General features: G+C 40.9%; 1 protein-coding gene across 1 annotated transcript in view; it reads right to left on the reverse strand.

Moving 5' to 3' along the window:
* The window catches only part of LOC124589517 (importin-5), a 169004-nt gene extending 166831 nt beyond the window's left edge, over positions 1–2173 (reverse strand). The window contains exons 1-2 of the mRNA XM_047131559.1: positions 2018–2173; positions 1475–1624 (exon numbers count right to left, since the gene is read on the reverse strand). Of these exons, the coding sequence (XP_046987515.1) occupies positions 1475–1624; positions 2018–2113 (246 nt within the window). The 5' untranslated portion in view covers positions 2114–2173. The remainder of the gene's footprint in view (positions 1–1474; positions 1625–2017) is intronic.
* Positions 2174–19178: the final 17005 nt, after the last annotated feature.

Raw genomic sequence — 19178 nt, forward strand, 5'->3', positions numbered from 1 at the left:
GATCTTTCCAGAATGAGATTTTCACTCTGCAGCAGAGTGTGCACTGATATGAAACTTCCTGGCAGATTAAAACTGTGTGCCGGACCGAGACTAACTCGGGACCTTTGCAAAGTTTTAACCTACCAGGAAGTTTCACGATGATCTTTGTTTATAAAAACACTGCTCATTCCATATCACATATACGTCCCTGAGGAAACACCTATTTGATCTGAGAATTACAATAAAATTTGTTAGTAACAACAGCTCAAAACTTATTCCCAAGGAGGTACAGCATGCTGAATTTTACTTTTGCTGTTTTCATGTTAATAGCAACGTGAAAAGTTATCTCATATTGCTGCCACCAGCCAATTGTTAAGGTGTCACACTGCTGACTAATCCCAAATAACTTTATGACTGACACATTAATGGTTGGGTGGGGAGGGGGGAGGGGGAGGTTGGCAGTGTTGCCAGCATGCCATGCGCACATGTGGATAATATTAATTACTATATTTGGTTCTCCACTCGCAACACATGCAACTTGCTTCACCAGGCAAAAGAACTGCATTCACTTACGAAACATTCAGCACAACAGTGCCTACGGAACAGCTGAGGTTGGCTGGAGACTGATCCGTACCACTCAACTTGCAAAAATGTCATCACAAAGTTATTTTAATCACTGTACTGAAAGTAATTAATAACACTTTTGCTTACTCGTCTGCTGTAACTGACTGCAAACCTGCCATTTTGCATTCCAATTACAGCCCGTGACAAGCACTGCCCACCCTACTCTGCAAAACATAACATGCAAACTACTGCATGTCTATCCGGGTACTATGCACTTGACGAAAGTATCTAGCCTATCTTTTAAATTGTTTCTTTCTTGCTAATGTAGAATTTGTCACTTATCACCATTGTGAGCCATGATGAAACAATAATGAAATAAGAAATCACTAGATAATCCACCACTATGACACCTGATGTCCATACAGCCTATGACATTTACAGCGGAGAGCTCAGATTATTATTGAACACTCACTGGCTGTCTGATAAAGCATTACCTCAGATGTACAAAACATGTACACTTTACCTGCCATCATTTGTGACTACAGACACGAACCACAACAGCTGAATGTCAACCAACATTTAATCATTTCAGAACTAACACATCTTTAAGGATTTAACACAGTACTGCTTGTACAGTATATAGATCAAACATAGCATAGCATTTAAAATATAGAGAGTAGACGCTACTACCGAGCACAATAAGACCTGTACAAAATTCTATATTATTCAAAGATTTGATAAAATGTACTGATGTAATCCACAGAAAGAGAGTGACGACCTGAGGTCTATATATTACATAAGACTAGATTTAACTGAGGCAACTACTGTGTTCTTCGGCAGGTACAAAGGCTTAGACATGAAACACGAAGAGATTCTTTTTCACAAACACTCTGGCGACTTTAGGGCATAAAGCAATAAAAGGTTATGTTACCTTAGGGTAAAATGTCATGAAATCTGCTGACAAGAGTCTTCGTAGGAGGACGGCTGCCATTTGACGCTCATCTTCATTCACTGCTGCATTCCTAACTGTGCTTAGTAGACATGGAACTTTCGATTCGAATGGCAAATTGTTGTATGTCTCCTGAAAAAAGTTATCAAGTATTAGATGAAGTGGAAAGGGTAGAGCCATGGATTAGCTGATTTTTCCCCCCTGAAACGGTCACCTCTTTAACTTATGCGCAGTCTCCCGTCACAAAAGGTTAAGTGCGTTCCATCATTTTCTCCCTACGCAAAAGATAAGTCATTCCTATTACACTACCCTACTGAGATTTACACATCTCAAATTGACGAAAACACTATCAAACTACCATCAGCGAGAATAATTACGTTAGTTAGTAATAAAATAGACAATTCAGTGACAACACGAGGCGACTGCCAACGTGTAAATTATTGAGAAATATGTCCATTAATGACCTATGCAAATCACAGATCTGATGGATATTTTAATACAGCTATATTTCGCAGAATTTCTTACCTCTGCTGTAGATCTAACAGCATTATCAGTACTTAGGAGGCTGGTAATTAGTTGTTGAAATTGCTCCTGCTCTGCCGCCATTTTACCCTCAGACATTAAAAGAACGGCTACGCATGCGTTATTCAATTCGCGCGTTTTTGGCGCCTATCACAGATATTGTTGTTCTGTCAAACACAATGAGTATGAGTAACCTATGGTAATTACACTTGGTTAACGAAAGAAATTTAATCCTATCAAATGAACTTGGCAGCACGGTAGTAATTAAAAGGTAGAGCAAATATATATCAACCACGTTCAAAAAGTATTTACTTCCTTGTTCGACATCGGCAAGACTGTTGTGTAAATAAATGCAGGCTGTTAAAATGTATCATTATTATGTATTGGCCAATTCCCGTTGGGTGTCACGTCACGTCACATCGAAACAGTCCACAATGTATTTCAAATGGCGGGATTCACATGGGCCGTCATGTCACGTCACGTCACGGCACGGCACCGTCAAGGTTTCTCGGGAACAAGTTCATCGTCTGTCGTTGATCACGTGACCCCTCCAAGCTTGTTGTTTGTTTGTTGTGGTCTTCAGTCCTGAGACTGGTTTGATGCAGCTCTCCATGCTACTCTATCCTGTGCAAGCTTTTTCATCTCCCAGTACCTACTGCAACCTACATCCTTCTGAATCTGCTTAGTATATTCATTTCTTGGTCTCCCTCTACGATTTTTACCCTCCACGCTGCCCTCCAATACTAAATTGGTGATCCCTTGATGCCTCAGAACATGTCCTACCAACCGATCCCTTCTTCTGGTCAAGTTGTGCCACAAACTTCTCTTCTCCCCAATCCTATTCAATACTTCCTCATTAGTTACGAGATCTACCCATCTAATCTTCAGCATTCTTCTGTAGCACCACATTTCGAAAGCTTCTATTCTCTTCTTGTCCAAACTATTTATCGTCCATGTTTCACTTCCATACATGGCTACACTCCATACAAATACTTTCAGAAATGGCTTCCTGACACTTAAATCTATACTCGATGTTAACAAATTTCTCTTCTTCAGAAACGCTTTCCTTGCCATTGCCAGTCTACATTTTATATCCTCTCTACTTCGACCATCATCAGTTATTTTGCTCCCCAAATAGCAAAACTCCTGTACTACTTTAAGTTTTTCATTTCCTAATCTAATTCCCTCAGCATCACCCGGCTTAATTAGACTACATTCCATTATCCTTGTTTTGCTTTTGTTGATGTTCATCTTATATCCTCCTTTGAAGACACTGTCCATTCCCCCAAGCTTATCTCCTTCCAATACACATCCATCCTCTCATTCTTGATAATCCGTTTCTCCGTGCTTCCTTAGGTCGTGGTTTTAGGCATTGATATCAGTTGTTATTCTACGTCTTTGTCAATTGTTATGGAGGACAGCCGTACGAGTTGAGATCACGTGACGTGATAGACAGCGTGAATACACCCGGACGTGATGGTGCTATGATGTGACGGTGCCGTGACGGCCAGTATGAATTGGCCTATACAAAAATTTAACCTCTTTCCGTGTTTTTTGGTCGTATTTACAACATCTGGTTACTGTTGATTATTTGTTATTACTATTATTTAAGAAATATATGTTTTTTCCATATCAATGGTTAATTTCTAAGGAATTTTGTGTTTTATGGATAAAACTTGCTATGTAATGTGCGAAATTGATCTTATTTTTATTTGGTGTTGTTAAATTAAGTTGTGTACAAAAGTTGTAGGACAGCTCGAAGAATATAATATTACACTGAGAAAAACAAACAGCACTGCAAACAATATACATACAAGGTATTCCTAATGTCAGCAGGCCATTAAGGTATGTTAAGATCAGTTGTCCTTTTGGGACAACATACTAAACACATGAACGTGTTGTGTCTGTTCTTTCGGACATGTCCGAGAGAACAGACACCATGCAGCTCCGAGCGAGCCGAGATAGTCTGATCAGTTGTGATAACACTGTGTCCCACATGGCGCAGTGGTTACCACACCTGTCTAGTTAGCAGCGGATCCCGGGTTTGAATCCTGGTCCAGTACACATTTTCACTCATCGCCACCGATTCCACGTAATGTCCCAATGCAGCTGACAGCAATGACCCCTCCCCTTCCTTTCCTTTCGTTCCCTCTTCATCTTCAACTTACATATAACGTACTGAATATTTTCCCACTCTGTTTCACCTGCAGCTGATAAGCCAACTCATTATTTCCTGTTATGTCACTTGAGATTCTAGTCAAGCAAGTGGGTGGTCTTTGATGCCATAGTGTGGGAGTTTTTGTACTAATACATTATGTTTTACACAGTCAATCGCTTTAGCGACATCAAGAAAATCCACACAGGATGCCTACAATTCAGTTCATCTAGAACTAATATCACTGCAAAATACGATCTATGGACAAAGTAAACTAAACTAAAACACAAGATTCCTGTTATGTCACTTGAGATTCTAGTCAAGCAAGTGGGTGGTCTTTGTTGCCATAGTGTGGGAGTTTTTGTACTAATACATTATGTTTTACACAGTCAATCGCTTTAGCGACATCAAGAAAATCCACACAGGATGCCTACAATTCAGTTCATCTAGAACTAATATCACTGCAAAAATACGATCTATGGACAAAGTAAACTAAACTAAAACACAAGATTATAGTCCTGCAGACTATAAAGTCATTTACTATAGAAGGAAACAAATAAATTCTATAGATATTACACAACAATCTCATGTCTGCCCACATTCACCAATATTGGTCGCAACTGTTTTTATAAAACGTTTCAAACAAGGCATACTTATCTACATCTACACTCTGCAAACCACTGTGAGTTGTATGTACGTGGAAAGAATGATTGTTTGAATGCCTCTGTGCATGCAGTAATTATTCTAATCTTGTCCCAACGATACATGTGTGAGAGAAACGTAGGGGATTGTAGTACAGGGTGTATCAAAAATAATCATCCGATTTTTAAAAAATCAGAACTATTATGTTATTTGAGATATGCATGTGAACAACAAACTGTTGGAAAGAACGAACTCGCGAGTTTTACATGATTCCTATTATGGTAGTAGCAGTGTGTGCCCACTTCAGTTCTAGTAAAAATGGTGTTGGGACAACAGAAAGCATTTCTTATTTTACATTTTGCACAGTTCATGTCAGCAATAACTGTTCAGCGTGACTTTCGTACTAGGTACAGTGTGGGTCCTCCTACAGCACAGACCATTAGATGATGACATGAACAATTCCAAGAAACAGATTGTTTATGTAAAGGCAAATCGCTGGGCCATCATCGAGCGTCTGACACAGATGTTGAACTCATCCACCATAGTTTCACAAGGAGTCCACACAAATCCATCCGCTGTGCAACTTGACAGTTCAACATGCCCCTGATGTTTGTCTGACGTGTGTTGCGTCGACGTTTACACACGAAACCATACAAAATTCACCTACTGTAAGCTCTTCGTGAAGGTGGCGAACAATGAGTGGAGTTCTGTAATTTCACTCTTGGCAAGATGGAGGATGACAGTTTTCTTCCATGCTTAGTGTTAGTTTTAACGGGAAAAGGTGTATGGTCCATTTTTCTTTGCCGAGAACAGTGTTACAGGAAGTACATATCTCGATATGCTTCAGAACTTTCTTTTCCCACAGCTGGAGACTAATTCGAATGACTTCATTTACCAACAAGGTTAGGCACCACCACACTGCATGCGAATTTTTAAATCAAAGGATGACTGAACGATGGATCTGTTGCACTGGACCAAATGATTCAGCCTTACAGTACTGGCCAGCAGGATCACTGGACCTGACTGAATGTGATTATTTATTGTGAGATTTATGTGCCTCCATTACCAGCAAAATGAATGAACTGAGACATCTCATAACAGCAGCTGTGGAAGCTGTAACTCAAGACATGCTCGCTGCAGTGTAAGAACAGTTTGAATATCGCACTCACATATGCCATGCATCGCAAGGCGGGTATATTGAACACCTATGAAAAGGAATGAAAAAAAATTTTGAGTTTCCTGTTCACCAAAAAAACAAAATTCATTGCAAATGTTCTTAGTTTCAGAAATATGGACGTGCCAAATAAGATTATTCTTTTTGATGCACCCTGTATATCCAAAGAGTAATCATTTAAAGTCAGTTCTTGAAAATCTGTTAATAGACTTTCTCAGGACAGTTTACGTCAATCTTCAAGAGTCTGCCATTTCAGTTCCTTCAGTGTCTCTGTGATGCTCTCCCATGGATTAAACAAATCTGTGACCATTCGTGCTGCCCTCCTCTCTATACGTTCAGTATCTCCTGTTAGCCCTATCTGATACAGGTCCCACAGACTTGAGCAGTATTCTAGGATGGGTCGCCTTAATGATTTGTAAGCATTCTCTTTTGTAAACAGATTTCACTTCCTCAGTATTCTACTAACAAACCAAAGTCTACCACCTGCTTCATGCATGACTGAACCTTTGTGATCATTCCATTTCACATCCCTGCAGAGTGGTGTACCCATGTATTTATTTGTATGAGCTGGCCGATTCCAACAGTGAGTCATTGATATTATAGTCATGGGATAGTCGTTTTGTGCAGCACAAAATTTTACATTTCTGAAAATTTAGAGCAAGTTGCCAATCCCTGCAGCATGTTGAAATCTTATCAAGATCTGATTGAATATTTATGCGGGTTCTCTCAGATAGTACTTCATTATAGATAACTTCATCTGTAAAATGTCTGATTTTACTATTAATATTGTCTGAAAGGTCATTAACATACACCATGAATAGCAAGGGTCCTAGCACACTGCCCTGGAGCACACTCAAAGTTACTTCTACAGCTGATGATAACTCTCCATCCATGATAAAATGCTGTGTCCTCCCTACCAAGAAGTCCTCAATCCAGTCACAAATTTTATTTGATACCCCATGCTCGTACTTTTGAGAATAAGCATAGGTGCAGTATGGGGTCAAATGCTTTTTGGAAAACACATAACATTGCATCTACCTGGTTCTCTTCATCCAAAGCTTTCAGTATGTCGTTTGAGAAAAGTTGGGTTTCACACAATCGATGTTTTCGAAAACCTTGTTGGTTGCCATTGAGGAGGTCAATCTCTTCAAGATACCTCATCATGTTTGAGCTCAGAATATGTTCTAAGATTATACAATAAATCATCAAAGATACGGGATGGTAGTTTCGTGGATCACTTGTACTACCTTTTTTGTAGACAGGCATCATCTTTGCAGTTTTCCAAGAACTGTGCGTGGTTTTCTGTTCGAGGGAGCTATGGTAGATTATAGTGAGGAGAGGCTCTAGCTAACTCAGCCACAAATTCAGTATAGAATCTGACAGGAATTCCATTGAGACCTGCAGCTTTGTTCAGGTTTATTGATTTCAGTTTTTTCTCAACACCATTTACACTAATACTTATTTCATTCATCTTTTCAGTGGTATGAGGGTTAAATTAGGGAAATTTTTCTGGATTTTCCTTTGTAAAGGAACATTTGAAAACGGAGTTGAGCGGTTCAGCTTTTGCATTGCTACCATCAATTTCAGTTCCTGTATCATTCGCTAGGAACTGGTCAAAATTTGCTGCTATTAACAGCCTTTACATAAGACCAAATTTTTTTTGGGTTCAGTGAAAGATCATTTGACAATATTCTGCTATGGTAGTCATTGAAGGCATCATGCATTGCTCTCTTGACAGCCAAACGTGTTTAATTCAGCATATCTCTATCTATAGCCATACACTTTGTTTTACACCTATTATCAGTAATGTCTGTTTCTTTAGAAGTTTCTTTACAGTGACTGTGTAACATGGACATTCCCTCCAATTATGAACTGTTCTACTAAGTATATATCTATCCGGCGTGTAGTCAACTATACTTTTAAACTTCAGCCAGAGTTCCTCTACATGCTCCTGACCTGTACTGAAAGTTTCAAGTTCCTCACAGAGATATGACATTACTGATTTCTTACCTAGTTTACTGAACATATATAACTTCCTGCTTGTTTTAGTCGTCCATTGTGCTATGGAAATCATTATTGCCACAACCACATCATTGTCACTGATAATAGTTTCGATGTGGATATTCTCAAAGAGGTCAGGGCTTTTTGTTGCCATTGGATCCAACGTATTTCCATCATGAGTAGGGTTCCTAACTATCTGTTCTAGGTGGTTTTCAGAGAAGACATTTAGCAAAGTTTCACAGGATGTCTTATCACACACACCACTAACAGAACCGTAATTTTCCCAGTTAATTGTTGGATGGTGTTTTTTTCTCTACTGCGCCAAACACGCCATCTCCATTTCTCATTTGCTTGTCCTTCCGATATACACTTAAATTTTCCCACAAAATCTCACTGCTATCAATTTCAGGTATCAATCAGCATTCTGTACCTAGCATTATATGAGCTTCACTGCTTTTCATCAGTGCTTCAAACTCTGGCACTTTGTTGCGAATGCTTCGGCAGTTTACCATTAAGATTTTAATACTCTCACCTGTGGGAGGCATTTCTTTCGATTTTACACTGACACTTCTGGGTTTGCTACAGCTGTCATCTGGATTGGATGGAGAGTCGCCTAATCCAAAAACCCCTGTGTGCACTCCACACACATTCCGCCACCTGAGTAGCAGCGTCTGATGTGTAGTGCACACCTGACCTGTTTATGAGGACCGTTACAGCCTAGGTTGTCACAGAACTTTCGAAGTCTGTAGTTCAGTCCTTCCAATCAACTCAGAACCAAAGGTCCACGATCAGTTCCGAGGACAATGCTGCAAATTGTGAACTTCGCCGAAACTCCATGCACAAGGCTGGTCTTCTCAACCTTCTCTGTCAATGGCTGAAACGACCCAAGAATGATTTGAAGCCCAGATGACAGGCATCATCTGTTCCAATGTGCGCCATAGTCTGCAGTTGGTTGCATACTGTCCCCTCAAAGGCTGCTGGAATAACCCCTTCAACATGTTGATTGAGCCCCCAGGCACACACACGAATTGCATCTGGTATGCTTTCCTGTCTCTTGTTGCAATTTCCCTAAGGGATACCATCATTCACCGTACATTTGAACTGCTGACGATAAATAGACCTACCTTTCTGTGTTTGCCTCCTCCTGACACTGGACAAAACAGGCTTCACCACAACAAGTGAAGCGAATCCCACTGGGTGAATTTCATTGAAAGATGGCACCTCGAAGTTTTTGGTTAGGGAGATCGGTACAACACCCTGAGTTCTCTCTAGTCCCCCATCCACCTTATACAAGACGCCTATATCTACTATTGACACGCCACTTGCAGTCAAGTGGACGGGTAATGACAGATACTGTACTTGCTGCAGAGCAGACAGGATCCACAAGAATGGATAGTACTTGAGGTACCTCTGGTACAGGCATCACAGTTACACGACTCTCAAGAGCTCTTCCAATACACCAATTAGTAATAGTTGTCAATCCCTTGGCAGTAGTCAGGTCGATTTCCAGCTGCTTGCGAACGTCCGCGGCGTTTAAGAACAGCTGATGCCATGTATTACAAGGCATTGAACAAAGGATTTTAAAATAAACTTGTTGGTTATCTTTTAATCTGTAGAGCTAAAAAGTTGTTATTCGCTATAAGAATTGAAGCATATACACAAAATGAGATATCTATTAAGGCAACACAAAAACCTGCGGTTATAATGACTAGTTTCCTAAAACGTTTTGTGTTAATTGTAGTTGTTAGCGAACTCGAAAACCGAGTTGAAATGAAATGTCGTGTGGCTAGGGCCTCCCGTCGGGTAGACCGTTCGCCTGGTGCAGGTCTTTCGATTTGACGCCACTTCGGCGACCTGCGCGTCGATGGGGATGAAATGATACTGATTAGGACAACACAACACCCAGTCCCTGAGTGAAGAAAATCTCCAACCCAGCCGGGAATCGAACCCGGGCCCTTTGGATTGACAGTCTGTCACGCTGACCACTCAGCTACCGGGGGCGGACGAAAACCGAGTTAATTTACGATAAAAGCAGTTAATATATAGGGCTACTTCTTCAGGGAAAATTAGATGTAACACAAGATGTTAGTTAGTAAATCTGCTACAGTAACTAAATCACAGACTCCGATTTGTTACAAACTGATGGTAGATTATACAAAGGACATTGGTAACTTGCGAAATTTCTCAAAAACGCATATTTATTTGGGTTGATATACAATTAAATTCAAGATTAATGTGTACTTTGGCTGAATTGTGAACCACAAACGCTGATTTGCTACTAATTAAATCACGTTTCCAAAACACTTGTACCACTAACCTACGAATATATAGTTTTTAAGCATCCGAAATTTCTGAAACTAACCTATTTCTCAGGTAATTGTACAATGAAATTAGAGAAAGATTATAGGCCTAATGTGCTTAAAAATTTAGTTTAAGCGTACATTCGACGATAACAATACTAGTTTATCGCGGCACATGCGAATGTTCGAAATTTCATAATATATCACAGTACAAACGGTTTTGATACTATCAATGAAATATTACACAGAAGAAGCGACGTGAACAGTAAAGTAAGCTGATATAGACCTTAAGATCGACACACGATATTGTACAAGCGGTCTCACACACAACGGTAAATTCCTAAATCGGCTTTTATATATAAATAAACGTGCGTATTGCGGATTTTTCACTTCGCTGATACTTTGCACATTTCTACACTGGTGTACCGAAGAAGAGCGCTGCAGAGTAGGTTTATCTCGATGAAGATCGCTAAAATGTGCAGCAGCAACAAAGGATGTCTTCTTCCTGTTGCCCAATGAGGCAATATAGTGAAAATCTTTTTTAAAAAAATAAGTAAATGTGTGCACAATTACTGAGGTACCTCCTCATGCAGTCTGCAGCTAAAATACTGGGCCTGATTCTTGAGTAACAGTTTTCAAATCAACAACCAGATATCATATAGAGCACATTTTCAGCAATCTTATAACAATTCACGATTTGTCACGTATGTTGGATGTTAGAAGCGTCTAGCGACAGAAAAACTATCGCAAATACCTACCGAAATATAAGAGAAAATGCCTATGATGAGCAACATTAAGTATTCCACCAAAACAAATAAGTAGAGTGCATAATTCTAAGTTAGATTCTTAAGTAGAATCATTAATACATGACTTAGGAAATAATGATCATGAAAACATAAAAATAATGTTACTATACTGCCTGAAATATCAAACAAATGCGTGCTTTACTGGACGAACATTGACTATCCCACGAAGAATTAGTAAGTGATCCAATACGATATCTATGATTATCATTTAAAAAATGTTCATATAATGTGGTACAATTTCACTTGACTTGTCCTATAAGTTTTCACTAGTACACTCCTTGAAACAGGACCAAATAAAATCTATTAGTGAAAGGTCATGGGAGATCAAATCTGTAATGTGGTCAAGTACCAGTGTACACCAATAAAAGATTTAAATTGATTATTAAAATTATAGTTAAAAATTAACCTTAAAATAAAATTCTGAGGGCGATGTTACTGTAGGCAAGTATTTCCAATGCTTAATTGTTTCCGCTATTTCTTTGACAAGTCTATGTAGTCGACAGATAGGGGAAATATTTGCAATGCTCAATTTTCTTCCCTATTTCTTTGACAAATCTACACAGTTGATGGGTAGCGGTGTGTCGTTTGTCAGGGAGCAGGCGTTTGGGTCCTAGGTGCCAGTATTATAGCTTCTTCAGAACCTTCTACAACGCAGGTAGTAGGCACCAACATTAGATAAGGCTAAAACAACAGTGTGCTTCCACACCACTCTTTGGATCAAATAAGACACAAACTGATACCAGACGGGTTAGCATTTGTTATAGCAGTTCAGAGAAAGAGAATGTTAATGTAGCATTACTTAATTGCACGAGTGTCTATGGAAAGGTCCTGAACTAGTCTTGCTTATAAATGATAACGATGTCTGCATTATTACAGGAAGCTGGCTGAAGCCATATGTCACTGGCTATAAAACTCTAAACTCCAAATGGAATGTTTGTCACAAAGATAGGTTGAATGCTGGTGGTGGCGGAGTGCTTATAGCAGTACAAAATGTGATAATACCTAGTGAGCTTAATCCCAGTTCCGAGTATGAAATAATTTGGGCGAAGACAGGTGTTAAAGGTGCATCAAAAATGGTCGTCAGATTCTTCTGACGGGAGCAGTAGTGGTGGAACATTTGGAGGGAAATTTGGGAATATTTCCCATAAATTTCCTGTTAGTGTGTGGTATTAGGTCTTGATACAAACTTATCAACTGTACACTGGGAGACTCAAGTGATAGGGAGGGTAGCAGAGCAGGGAATCATACGAAATTATTCTAAATACTTATCCAAAAAATTGATTGAGCAGTTAAGCAGAGAATCGACTTGGCACTCCACTGTGCAGACAACGTGCTATGATTGGGAACAATTCCCTTGTGTTGAGGAATGTAGTTCTACTGCTGACACCTTCACATGGACACCTGTCATGTGTAAGCTGTAAGCTACAATTATTGTGCATTTGATTAATGTGGACGTGACCGACTCCACAGAGCTGACTGGTCTGGACATGACACATTTATATCTTATAATTATGTGAGTACACCATTCTTCACAACTTTATCTTTCATTTTGTACGTTAACCCCTTAGCACTTGTACTCTAATAGGACCTCCTCTTGTTTACAGTTGGTGGCACCTGAAGGTGACGCTTGAGCTTCAAAACCTGTTGTGCAATAAACAAAGAAATTGCTGGCAACTGAAGTGGATCTTTTATTATATAAAGACTTACGTGGAGTTGCAGTATATGTGGTATTTTTGAATAAAAACCCAATGTACAACATGAAAAAGATGAAAGCTAGGTGTCAGATTTTTCTTGCTGAGCTCACTGGAGATTTGGTTCAACCAAATATCAAAATATGGCCAAATAGGACTTCGTAAATCTGTTCTTCATTTATGGAATGTTCTGTGCATGAACCTCAAGACTCCAGTGTACCAGTAAAAGGAAAAACTCCAACTAAAAAAGTGTTGATACAGAAGTGATCCTAAAAAAGGAAGACTGCAGAAAGTTGTATGTAATAACTGCAGAAGGAATGTGTGTGGCGAGCATTCGACCTCCATAGTGATTACATTGATTAAATTCAGTTTACGTTCCATAGACCCAAAAAATGAGACGATTCTCGTGGGTGTGGAACATAAAAACATAATACATTTGAATATAGTACTTACTATCCTGATCATTTCTTAGGGGATTGTCGAAATAGGTGAATACAATGCAGTAAACTGGAACAGCTAATATTTACAGAATTAACACACTGCCAGAATGAAACATTGTTAGGCTCTATTAATAAATTTATCAAATGAAAAATACTTAATCTTGCCTGTTGTGACCAAGTGCTGTCAAAACTGAAATCTAACCGACATTTTTACTTAAGCTGGCTTAACAGTCTCTGTTGCGATATTCATCTATATAGTATGTACAACAATTGCTCTGTGTGAAAAACACAAAAACAGAGCGTTTTCAAGAACAAAATCTATGAGTGTAATACAAGGAACTATAACACATGTACAGGACCTTTTTTTTCCAGGGTTTATCATTCAGTGAATTTTAGAAAATAAAATAAAAATTTTGTTATTTAACCACATTAAATTCTTATGCTGATGTTAATAAAATCTTGCTGAAACACTATTTATTCATATTTTCATTGTTGTCTTAGTGGAAAAATAACATTATGAAGAAACATTGCCTATCAGTCTCACAGGCTCATCTAACGTGTCTACTGTGCAAAAATAGCTTGGGTATTCTAGGATTAACATATAAATATCACAATAACTTCAACTGTTATTGAAACAATAGGCAGTTCATAATGAAGTTGACGAATGAGGCTATGAGATGCACCGAGAACGATTTTTTTTAAACCGAATAGTTCCTTTAAAACATTTGAGAAAGTTTGCAGTGTAGCTGGCATGTGTATGCCTCCAGTCCTAACTGTAATCGAGGTAGGCAGAGAACGAATCGACGTAATGGATGAAGAACATGTCTCAATAGGCGAAAGGCATCTGAGGTGGCCGCTTCTTTGGAACAGAGGATTGAAATCACTTAGCACTGAGAACAAGAACGCCTTTCTGTGCATGGGCCAAGTTATATTGCGCGACCTCTAACATCTTACAAGGCCACGACGTTGAGGTCACGGATTTATTTCAGACTTTGTACACCATTAATGGGCCAGTAAAACAACATAATGAGCAAGTAGTAAAGTGCACCACTCTGGCAATTCCGAGAAAATCGCGGGAGAAGTTTTACACATCTATTACGTAACGGATGTATCTCTGTGAGACAGGTATTGTAGGAAGTCTTTGTGGTCAAGTGGTTACCGTTCACGCTTGGCAAGCAGGTGATGGAAAAGGCAGCGATTCGAATCTCATTCGTACTGAATGATTTAATGGGAAAGGCAGTGATTCGAATCTCAGTTGTACTGAAATTTTTAATAATTTTTTCCTTCTTGGTTATATTATTTAATTTATATGACATTTGAGAGGTAATATAATAAAAAAAAAACCTACGTGCGTTTTCAGGAAGTTGTAGTGAATTTCATATATTACTTGACTACTTACTATTTGTAGCTCGCTCAGCTGTCCGTGCAGTCTAACACACTGCTTCCCAAGCTGGAAGGCATGCCGGTCCTCGGCATGAATCTGCCCGGTGGATTAGTGTCGAGGTCCGATGTGCTGGCCAGCCTGTGGATAGTTATTAAGGTGGTTTTCCCTCTACCTCGGGGAATGCGGGCTGATTCCTATTATTCTTTCTCAGTTACTCTACGTAGGCGATTGCTGCGCAAACACTGCCTCCACCCACACATACACCATAATAATTACTCTACCATGCAAACATTTGGGGATACACTCATCTGGTATGAGATGTTCCGAGGTGGGGGGGGGGGGGGGGGGAGGGTACACTGGGGGCACAACCGCACAATAGCCCTGATTTCGGTGTGGGGCAGCTGTGGGGCACGTGGACTGCTGTGGCCTGTTGTGGGGTTGTGAACCAGAGAGGGCATGGTGGGATGAAGTCTCTCAGTCGTTTCTAGGTCCCTGGTTTAATACACACAATACAATATACACAGTCACTATTTCTAATTAAAATTTCAAGGACGAGGGACAAGCCTGGAAAGGCCAAGTCAAATCTTGATAAATAATTATGCGGATGACATTATTCACAATGAGCCACAATGCGCCAGACCACAAGAGTAATGAACAATTACTAGCCGGCTGTCTCTTGACACCACACCTTGCAGGATACTACTTGTCATACAGACATGAAAAACATAAATTTAAACTTTTTTTATTATATTATCTCCCGAGTGTCGTATAAATTAAATAAAATGAACAGTGATGAAAAAAAGATTAATGATTAAGTTAGAGTGGGAGTCGAACCGTCGTCTCATTCACAATCGTCCCAGGAAGCTCGGAAGCTAATCACTTGACCACCATGAACTCTATCGTCCAGCACCTATGCACATATACATAAGCCACATAACAGACGCGTAAAACATCTCTTGCGATTTTCTCTGAATTGCCAGATTAGTGCATTTTACTAACTGCATGTTATGTCGTTTCAATGGCTTACTAAAGGCATACAAAGTTGGAAGTAAATTTGTGGTCCTAATGCCGTGGCCTCTCTATATTAGGTCGGCTGGTGACAAACCGACCAAAACATTTCGACTCAGTGTAGAACAGGAAATTAGTGGTCATAAGACCTTTACATTGTCACTAAATACGGTTGTGAATAGGAATACAAAGAAAGGTGGGAGGATCTTTCTACTTAGCAAGAGCGACATGAAACAAATTTAAGATTACCTCACTGGTCAGCATGAAAATTTCGTCTCCAAAACTAACAACGTTGAGTATCAGTGGACAAAATTCAAAAGTATTGTACAATATTCTTTAGAGAAGTGTGTGGTGAGCAAAGTTGTGAGACATGGAAGAGACTATGTTAGAAAGCTGCTAGGAAACCAAAGAGAGCTTCACTGCACATTTAAATACATCCAAAGCCTCACAGACAAACAAAAAATAAACATAGCCAAAATTCGTGTGAGGAGAAAATTTGTGAAGCGTTCAATAAATTCAGAAGTAAAATTCTTTCCAATGATTTGACAGAAAATCCTTGGAAGTTTTGGACCTTATGTTGAATCGGTAAACAGATCAAAGGCATTTATCTGATCACCATAACAGTACTGAAAAGAAGGATGACACACAAAAATTCTAACAATACTGAACGTCTTTTTCCGAAACTGTTTCACAGCCGAATATCGCACTGCAGCACCTCCTTTAAAACGTCACATGAACAACTAAATGGCTGATATCGAAAAAAGTGACTGCGGATAGACAAGCAAGTGAAATTGCTCAATAGATGGAAGGCCACTGGACTTGATGGGACATCAGTAGTATTCTACATAGTGTATTCGAAAGAATCTGCCCCTCTTGTAGCAACAGCGTATGGGATTACGGCGCTGTCTGGTTTATGAGAGCTTGAAAACTATTTTTGTGGCCATTCATAAAGCGAAGGAGAACATACTGACCATAGTATCCAGTCTGCAAGTCCACATTCGTCATTTGTTCACTGAAATAAATGTTTCTACTCGCCATTTACTCAGCGGGATCAGAAAATATGTTTATATATTAAAGTTTCGAGGTTTAGCTGATTCAACTACATTTTTTTAAAAAATTCACACACAAAACATAGTAATATTCCTGACAACAATTGTAACAATAATAATAATAATAATGTCTCCATCATAAATAACACTAGGAGCAGTTCAGAGGCGACCTCTGTGATAAGTTCTCATTAAATGGCTTTCGCCCCGACTTTTAGAAATGAAAGTTACTTGCTCGCCACAAAAGTGGAAAATGATCTTACCATTTGCCACACTGTTTTATTACGGGCGGCACACAAACAGTTATTTCCGTGAAATCTGAGCGAAGCAGGACAGTGTACAGTCCTCGCGAGTTCATTTCCCATTTGCACCGAAAATATGCGTTTAGTTTCAGTCTGGCTGTGACATCACCCAAGACAGCGAGCAAGCCAGCATTTGACTGATGAGGACCATATGGTAGAGGGCGCGAAGTGAAGTCATCGTCTCACTGATGCAGCAGCATCAGCTGGTCGAGTTTCCTTAGTTCGGCCTGGAGCAGGTTAAGCACGGTGAGCTGTTCCTGCAATACCTGATGGGATCGGGATTTGTGACTAGAGAGATCGAAGGTCCTAACAGTTGATTTGGGTTTGTCCTGAGTCTGCTGGGAAGTGGATCACTCCCACAGCAGAGCCAGCCACTGTGTTCTTGCCCAGTGGTGTGGTTGGTGGCCCAGGTCTCTGATGAGCCCATTGTGGGATTCACCTTCTTTCTCATAGAACTTGTATGCTGTGGACCGGAAGTGGCCCCTCAGCAACAGGATGCCGGTGTCTTCATGTAGTTGTTGCCTGGGTTATGCCCTGGGTACACGCAGGACGAGTTTAAGCGCCCTGTTTTGGGCCGTTTTCAGGCTGGCTGTCTCGGAGTCAACGGCATTGCCCCAAAGCATGGCCGCATACTCCAGCACTTGGCATGTCAGCGTGAGTGTAATTCCATGGTGAGATGGCAGGGTAAAGGGCGTGGAGGCGTCCTATAGCCCTCTCCCTCATCCAGAGAATGTAAGGGCCCCACGAGCGGCGCTGGTCTTGCTTGATGCCGAGGTAAACTACAGTCTTGGTCCATGGGATGCGGCCTCCCATGATGGTGAGTGGCGCATTGTCCGACGGTATGCTCCTCTTACTGAAGATGACCACCTGGCTCCTTGGGGGGATTGAACTTGAGGAGCCATTTAGCAGACCATAGTGTGAGCGTACAGGCTAAGGGAGAATAGGGCAGTGTTGTCAGCATAGAAAGCTAACTCCACCCTATCCACCAGCGGCGCTTCAGCCATATAGAGGGAATACAGTGGGGGACGCAGTACGAACCCCTGAGGTACCCAGCTCGAATAGGCCTGATGGTGGACATTCCTTAGTCGGCCCATATGTGGAATGAGCTGAAAGAGAGGTATGACTTCAGGAGGATCACATGCGATGTTGGGACCCCATGTACAAAGAGTTTGTACATGAGGGGCCATCATGCCACATGGAGTCAAAGGTCTGGGAGACATCCAGGAATACTGGCCCAAGGGATTCCCTCACCGTCATGGCCCTCAAACGGGCTCCACAGGACGTAACAGCCGGTGAGTGGTGGCATGGCCACCCCAGAAACCAAACTGTTCATCTGGGAAGAGATGTCCCTGGTCGACATGCTGAAGAAGGCACTTCATATAGATCCTCTCAAACACTTTCAAGAGGGCCAGTAACAGATTAATGGTCCAGTAACTTGATGGCAATTGTGGGTGCTTGTTGAGTTCTGGGATGGCGACCACTTCCACATGCTTACACATGGAAGGGAAGACACCTGAAATTAGGATCTCATTGAAGATATCCGCCAGAGGTTGATGTACCATTGGCAGTTGTTACAGCAGGAGCATGCCAGTGATGCCATCACATGCTACCACACATTTGGGCGTTCAGTGTCCGAAGTTGTGAAGCGACATCCTCAGCAGAGATTGGGTAATTATGTCGTCCTCCTCCCTGATAGCCAGGAAGTTGGGGAGCCGTTCCTCAACAAGGCATTTGTCTACCTCGTCAACTACTTCCTCTACTGGCATGAAGTTGGCTTGGAAGGCGTCCGACAACACGCTGGCTTTGGCGTTGAGATTGCTGATGGGTTCCTGGTCGATGAGTAGAGGTGAGGTGCATTGTCTGCACCACAGGAAGCTGTGCACGACACTCCACGATTGAGGGAGGCGACCAAGTCAACCTAGCCCCTGTTCTGGTGGCCCTCCACAGCTGCCTCAATCTCGCAGTGCATTTGGTTTAATAGGCGTTTCATCGTCGGCTGAAGTGTGAGTTGCCACTCAGGGAACATCCAATTTCTTCCAGCAGTATCTGCCAAAATGGGAGGCAGCAGGCGAAGGGAGAAGTCCCTTGGTCGTAGAGGCCAGCCAGGTGTGGCAACGTCAGCAGCTTGGAGCAGTGCATCATTGAGGAAGGCGAGGGTCCTTCCTCCATTGGGTTGGTTGCTTGTTGGAGGTGAGTGAGCATCTTGCTGGTATTG

The sequence above is a fragment of the Schistocerca americana genome, chromosome 2 (genome assembly GCF_021461395.2).
Source record: "Schistocerca americana isolate TAMUIC-IGC-003095 chromosome 2, iqSchAmer2.1, whole genome shotgun sequence".
NCBI classification, from domain to species: Eukaryota; Metazoa; Arthropoda; class Insecta; order Orthoptera; family Acrididae; genus Schistocerca; species Schistocerca americana.